At 39.2% G+C, this 8073-nt stretch overlaps 1 protein-coding gene across 1 annotated transcript; it reads left to right on the forward strand.

Moving 5' to 3' along the window:
• Positions 1-95: 95 nt before the first annotated feature.
• On the forward strand, positions 96-6329 carry LOC135476139 (myelin P2 protein-like). The gene is made up of 4 exons (XM_064756059.1): positions 96-509; positions 2055-2224; positions 3038-3160; positions 5717-6329. Exons 1-4 carry the CDS (start codon positions 428-430, stop codon positions 5768-5770), a joined length of 429 nt encoding a protein of 142 aa, XP_064612129.1. The 5' UTR covers positions 96-427; the 3' UTR covers positions 5771-6329.
• Positions 6330-8073: the final 1744 nt, after the last annotated feature.

Genomic DNA, 8073 nt, shown 5'->3' on the forward strand with positions numbered 1-8073 from the left:
TGAATAACAAAATATACATTATAGTCAAGGGTTTTCCTACAGGTCTGTATTTTGCACTCGGAGGTACACCTGTGACGCGTGACTAGTTACACGCAAATAGAGACTAAGGTACAATGATTTTATTCAGCCTGAGAAGCGAGAGCTTTTTCCCACGTTTTTATATACTAAGGAAGTCTAATTTAAGGTTCTTAACCCGTTGCACCGCTCCCGACTGGGGTCAAAAACTGTGACGGTCGCAGACAGCGAGGATTAGACAAGGCCGTACAGACGTGATCGCTGCTCACTGTGTGCTTACGTCTTAACCCGGCGCAATCTGCATAGCCTGCCCGCCAGATTGCAACAGGGAGTATCTTGCGTGATAACGAGGTCCGCACACCGACAGTCAAAGCTCTAGCAGCAGGGTGAAAGACAGACGGCAGTAGCAATTATGGCTGAAGATTTGGAGCAGTTCGTGGGGAAATGGAAACTAGATCGGTCTGAGAACGTAGAAGAGTTCTTCAAAGCGATGGGTGAGATGTGATGTGTTTTGTTGTCATCGTATGACGGGATATCTTTATACACATGTCATATACAAGGTCTACGAGCGTACATAGGCCTGCCTAGGTTTACACGTAAACACAGATGTAGTGGCCTACATGCACGTGCCAATGATATGTATATAGGCGTATGAATCTGTTTCTCATATGGCCGGCCGTGCCGATTCAAGGTTGATGTACTCGTCTCTCTTCTTTCTGGAACATGACAAGAATCGATTCGTACCTCTTACAGCGCATGTACCGCTCCTTACCTGGCGTAAGCGCTGTGAGGAGTATGCAATCGATTACTCGCATAAACATGATTATATAACAAGCCAACAGACACGCACAGTGTACACACTGGCGTTAAAGGCATGTTGTCTCCGGATCCTTAGCCAGTGAGGTTGCTGGTTCGAATCCAACCTGATCCGGCTTTAAGCTTTGAGGTTTGGCCGATACCAGGCGATACCAGGGGGTGGATTATTTCAGGCGTCTTGACTTTCTACACGCATAAATATAAAACCACCGTCATATAGATCTAAGAGAAAAATTCTTAATTACGGCGAGAACGAATAAAATTAAATACATTTACATAATTATGTATCGTTTTATGTCTTTATCTTACACCAAGAATAGGTTAGTAGACCAGTTATCAATATCCAATAATCGCAGTCCGTAGTATGCGCATAGCTATAATAAGTTTCATTAATACAAGTGATTTTGGTTTTTATTTCTATTTTTAGCAGGGTTACAAGCAGCAGAAAAAAATTGTGCAGAGCAGACGAAGTGAATTTATTTTTAGCCTACATTCACATAAGTTAAGAGAAGTGCTCACAAATAATATAACCGTAAACATGTATCTCATATTAAGTGGAAATGTGATTTGCAGCTGTCATGAACAACGAATATATGTATTTCGCATACCGTACTTAAAATAAAAAATATATGAAAACCAATTATCAAAATGAGCTGCAATACGTGAGCTTCCGCTTCGAGAGCGGTAGATCCAGGGTCAATCCTGGGTCGAGTCTCACCTAAGACTTAAAAAGAGGAAGTTGCATCTTCCTCGTTTGGTGTTCGGCGTGAAGCGGATAGTGCAACTACTGGTTGACCCGTATCAGTATAATGCTTGGGCGGGGCGGCTTACTTGCCTTCGGTAAGGCGTCTCAGTGAAGCAGCACTAGATAAAAGAGCGGTGGAAATCCCGAAACGCAACACCGAAACTCAACAGACCGTGATCGTTATCCCGTCAGATACTCACCTGCTCAAGTTGGCAAAGGATTTATGCAAAAGAAAATTATTTATTTTAATTAGGATAGATACTTTTTATGTGGAGTGAATAGGTGAACTGAAAGTGGTTTAAAATTTTTAAAAGCTTAAAGTGGCGTGTCGTGGTGCAAATGTTAAAATTTTGGTGCAGATTTGAATTACTTCCCTTAAATAATAATTAATAAATAAAACTATAAAAAGTGAACACAAATATATGAATAAAATGGTAATATTATGGGTGAACTTCACGTGTGCCCATTCCTGTGGCAGGTATGAATTTCTTTCTGCGGAAGATGGCGAGTCGCGCGAGCCCTGAACAGATCGTGACCCGTGAGGATAACAAGCTGAAGATCGTCATCCACACGGCGTTCATGACACGAGAGGACGAGGTGAAGCTGAACGAGGAGTATGAGAAACACGACGAGAAGATGGGCGCCAAGGTGAGAAACATTTGCCAGAGAGGCTGATAAATGTCGTGGATAAAATGAGAAACATTTGCGGGTGAGATGCTGGGATAAGGAGATATAATTATCAAGGTCGACAAAATAGTCAATCAAATATATAGGGGAAACTGTCGATATAGAGTGACTGGAAATCATCAACAGAGTACAGACAAACGTGGATATCGTGCAGAAAGTTAGGGGAAATGATGGATAAATTTAGGAAACTCTCTTCTACAGTTGAAGATAAACGTGACCAAAAGCTTAAACTCTAATGGATAAAGTAAAGAAAATATATCGTGAAGTAAAATGTAACCGTGAAGTGGGTGGGGTGGAAAAGGTCGTTGATAGCGTCAGAAAAAACGGAAAAAGTAATATAAAACGATGACAAAATGATTGGCATGAAAATGATATTGGAAAAATTGGGAATATTGCAAGACTAGGGGATAAATATATTGAAAACACAGGTAGCAATGTGACAAATTGAGGGTCAAGATTGGAAAGATCAAGAGTGGAAACAGTCCGAAATAGAAATAGGCCTAGTGAGAAAGATCTGAGAAAAATGAGAAGCTAGGGTAAAATTTAGAGACAATGGGAACATGATCATCAAAGCAAAAAGCACAGCGGGCATTACTGGTGGGGACGAAATGGTTGAAAAAAAAAACGGCTATATCATAAAACCGTTTACGGATATCAACTTAACTGCGTGAACTTGATATTCGCGATGCCGTGCAAAAAATTAAAATTCAACTTTCGTTTAACATTACTCATTTTAATAATATCGAATGTTTCGAATTGATTGTTCATTTCTAGTTTAAATGTAAAGCCCGGATGGAGGAGGGGAAGTTGATCGTGGATCAGGAAAGGATTGACGGAGACGGCACTACTCCGCCACAGATCATCACAAGGGAGATAATCGAAGGAGAGACTGTCGTTGTAAGTACATATGTACCCTTTTATGTATGACCCAAAGCCAGAGAACGTGGCAGAATAGGTGTTGCCGTACAACGTAAAATGGTCATTGTTGTAAATGATGAAATGACATGTAACTGCCACTATGATATAGTTCTATAATATCTCCAGTGAATATTTGGTGGATACTGAACTTAATCTTAACAGTGAATTTCTGGCGATTTAACCGACTACTTCTTGTGTTCAGTTACTTGTATGGTGGCACTATGCCCAGTAATTGTGGAAGACGAATGCAGCCACTCGCGTTCTCGAGCGGCGTCTTTCAATGCCCGCGGAACAAAAACGGATTTTGCTAACCTCGACGCATGGATTTTTGACTGGACCTGCAAGTTGATCGAGAACTTGAGAATGTGGCATTAGTGATACCGTGTGATATCATTGCTAATCTCGCGCAGTGTGTCAAAATAGCGTGAGAAAAAATGAAAAAATCGCTCGATTTTTGTGGGTCTATTGGTGCCAGAGGCCCATCATAGAGGCATGAAAATTGTGAAGAAATTGCCGGAAGTAGTTTCACCCAAACTACGACGTGTCAGTGCGCCTAACGAAGTAGACCGTGTGTTATTTAGTCAAATAATAGCTTCCTTTCGTGATGTTTTCTTCATTGTTTTGTCGGGATTTATATGTTACGATTATGCATTGAATAAAAATTTTAATTAGGTTTGGAGTCGATCTTTCATTTATTATTCGTTTAGTTTCGTGTCGCAAAAGGTTATCGAATGCGCTTGCCCTATTTTGAAGATCATAACCATAAATGTCATATACCAGTAGGTACCTTAATTGCCTGAAAAGATATACACCATGTAAGGTAGTCCACGTTCATGTATTTAACATCTGCTAATAATATTTAGGCCCACCTTAGGGCAATCCAGCGCTTTGTTTGTCACCAAAATGGTGAAATAAAGAATGTAGGAGTTATCAGATGGCGGGTATGCCAGTTGACCTTGACCCCAGTGTTACAGGCGTAAATGCGCATAAAAATGAGATGATACGCTTTTAAAATTAAAACAGAGCGTACTGAATACGCATGGCAATTTGTGTTTACGCCCAAATTCCTGAAATCTATAGCGTACATACGAAATTTAAAGCTAACAGTCCTGTCATAATCGAAAGTATGTCTCCAAAGTAGTTCACGTGCCAGAAGCTCTCCACGACGTGAGTTTGTAGAAAGTGAAGGTTACAGCAAAGGCTCGTTTACCGCTACCCGCAGTGGTGGAGAATGACTACTGTGATATTTGTATTTGTTACATTCTCCAGTGTTTGCCATGAACAAGGTGTAGCAAGAGCTAAAACAATGGTCATTTGGGTTACTATGGAGCAACTTCTGCTCCTGTACTGCATTAAATCATCCTAATATGGCTACCAATATATGGTTTTAATTCTACACAAATCGTCAGCTATCTGTGCTATGTTAAAGTGTCATGGAGGGTCCAGTTTCCAACGTATACATGTATTGGTGATTTCTGAAGCGAGAAGCTAATGCAATGAAATACAACGATCACCAGAACAGCTTGTGTTCAGAAACAGTTTAGATTTATGCTATAAACTGCCAATAAATAAAGCACAAATAATAAATTTTTGTCTTCTTATGTAGGCCTACATTTGGATTTAGCATAACAAGCGCATGATGATTTTAAGGCAAAACGGCAATTGCTCGTGTTTTCAGAAATGTTTCGACAGGTAAAAAACAAATTACTAGTCGCATTAAGCAAGTCACCATAGAACGAAATAATACAGCAACCCATGATATCCAAACAAAATAAAGAGGTAAAGCTGTCAGTAAGTGACTTATGGGAATAAATCCAATAAGCCTACAGGTTGAGGCGTAATAAATGAATGTGATGAACATTTGAATACAATCCTGAAAACTTTGAAAACATATTGACAGACTGTACATGTATTTTATGTGTCCTTGTCGTATTTGTACTGTTGAGATTCAACTCTACAATGTAAGGATCAAGACATGTATTGAATTTAGATATGTTGCCTTGATATGTTACCTCATACGGCAGAGGTACAAATAATAAAGATTTCCATGGTCACATTGGCCGAAGAAGTAGAAATGGTATCGACTTGCCAACAAAATTTCGGGAAAATGTCTACAATCTTACAGTATATCGTAGTGTTCTGATGTTCTGGTGCAATGCATTCTCTTTAAAGTCATGTCATAATGAGGAGGGACCGGGTCCATTACAGACAGAATAACTGATAGGCCATTTGTAGGTCAAGGAGACGAATGAATTTAAAGACATGTACTTAAAGACAACTGGCCATTAGTTACAAGAAAAATAAAAATAGAAGAAGAGCAAAATGCTCATTGCACAGCCCTTGGGCTCTAGTTCTTATTCTCGACTCGCGGATGTACTAACGGTGCGCGACTCAAGAATACTGGTTGCCGCATCCTTCTTCCGTAAATAACGCTGGATACAGTAATATATTTTACATGGTTTCTCGCTTATTTTAATATACCTATCTCTGGTCGCTGATACAATATTTACTGTTATCACTGTTTCTGCTTTGCAGATAGTTAAAGTGGGAGATGTGATCAGCAAGCGATGGTTCAAGCGATTGGAATAAGACACCTACCATATCACGACGTATATAAGATTTACACGTCACCTGCGAATAAGCAGTAGTTACCCGTCACCTGCGATAAGCTCCTGTACTAGAAATCTATGGCAACCAGAAAACGGGTGTTTGTGACTTGTGGAGGTAGAGGTGGAATAAATGGCTTTGGTTGTAAGGAGAATTTCTAGATGACGAGAAGGGAGTTCGACAGAGGGAGCAGTTATAATTTGGGCAATTTACACGCTTTGACGATTGTGTGTAAATATAAACAATTGACGGACACTTGATACTGTGGTAAACCGAGATTAAATAGTGCAATGTGAAAGAAAATGTATGAAAACGTCGTGGGGATTTAGAGAACAATATTAGGAAGACACTAACGCTGTGCAAACGGGAGGCAACTCTGGTAACTCATAAATAACCATGACTTGTAAGATTTGCTTCCCTTCGCTATTTGTAACAGCAGATACGTATATGATTATTTACAAGACTTCAAACACTACATAAGTATAGAATTGTGCAAAACGCTTTTGCTCAGAAGAAAGTTATACATATATCTGTATATACATTTGGTCTAATGTCGTCTTTTCTGTTAAACCCTCAAAACTTTGGAAGTTTGGTCAAACAGGGCCCAGATAGGTAGAGGTTTACAGGTCTATAGGCTTATTGATCCTTGAATTACTACATTTGCTTTCCTGTTTTTTTTTTTTTTTCACATTTTCAGTCGATTTGATAATCGAAGAGATGATTCCGGTGTAAATGGAGACTTCGACCTGGGTCCACATGCTCAAAACGTGACGTTATAATATAAACAGGAGTACGGAGTAAAACACCAATCAAATAAATAAATAAGTTATAATATAAACAGCGAAAGAGAAGGCACTAGCAGTTGGAAAATTCGAATTCGAACTCTTTTATCGCTAAGGGTAAAAAAAGTCCTACTGTATCATATGACCTGTCAAAATGTTAGGCAGCTATTTGGGATCACCTTTACTATAACATTGTCGTCTGGAAAAAAAAGTTTCGCAAAAACGTTGAAAAGCCCAACTTTTCTGAATTTGAGAAGTTTCTGCTGTAAAAAGATCTCGTTTGTGCCTCCAGGACAAGATGAGAAAAGTGATCGGTAAATTAATGTCAACAAAGATTGCCTTACATCACGGGTTACAGGAAACAAGAGGACTGTTTTTAATTTCAACGACATAGAGTTCGAACTCGAAACTCTCCTGTTGGATTAAAGTCACGAATAAGGGACCGCTAAATTCTAAGCATGTAATGAGGATACCAGAAGAGATTATGTAAGATAATATTGTAAAAATATGTGTAAAGAACGGCCTAGTTTTACCAGTTTGTTTTGTTTAACATCCTTGAGTCCAATGTGAATTCTGTTTGTGAATGTGAACTGTAGGACTGGAGGATAATTAATCGTAAATTAACATTTTTTAATCAAGTCATTGGTAAAAAGTGATGTACTGGAAATTATATTTTAGTATTCATAAATTTTTGTTTCTTCTATCATATTATCGTATAAGAAAGGATGTATGTGCTTATAGTAGACCACTACATTAACTGCTAAAGTAGTAATGATAGTTGGATCTGTTTTATTCTGCTGTTTGGGTCTTTTGTATTTTTTAAATATATATCTATGGTTTTGCTTAATATGTACCACTATATTTGCAAGTATAAATTTATATGAAAGCCAGCTTTTGTACAGTATCCTTTTTAACCGGACCTTGACCGGATGTTATACGACTTAGACTTAGGAGACGAGATGCACTAACGCCGCACTACTGCTGCACTAATTGTGCACGATTGCATCATAGTGCCGTTTTGCCCTCAATGTCTCAGCCGGTTAAAGCTACTGCCAGGCCTTTGACCATACAAAGTTGCATGTTCGAATCCTTCTTCAGCCGCGGTAGTAAGGCGGGGGTTTTAAGGCAGAGGGTTTTAAGACAGAAGGTTATCCAGGTACCTGGGGAACGGTGGTGGTTTAATGCGGGCACTCCGGTACCATATTTATAGTTCACAGCCGTCATACATTTGAAAATAAGTCAGTGAATTAACCAGTCAGTAAATCAATAAATAAGTCAGTCAGTCAATCACAATGTCCTTATATTAGAGCAGAAAAGGATTAAGTCTAATCGCCTAATCTGCGAGGCACAGGGACGTATACATGGAAGCTTATTTTGTTGCTTTAACGTGGCTGTTCATTTCAACATCATGTCCATCACAACAGGAAATATCTCCTCGTAGCAAGCCAGTCCCACTGTAGACATATTCAAATAGTGCCACCTCACTGGAACATGGTGCCGTCC

The sequence above is a fragment of the Liolophura sinensis genome, chromosome 10 (assembly GCF_032854445.1).
Source record: "Liolophura sinensis isolate JHLJ2023 chromosome 10, CUHK_Ljap_v2, whole genome shotgun sequence".
NCBI lineage: Eukaryota > Metazoa > Mollusca > Polyplacophora > Chitonida > Chitonidae > Liolophura > Liolophura sinensis.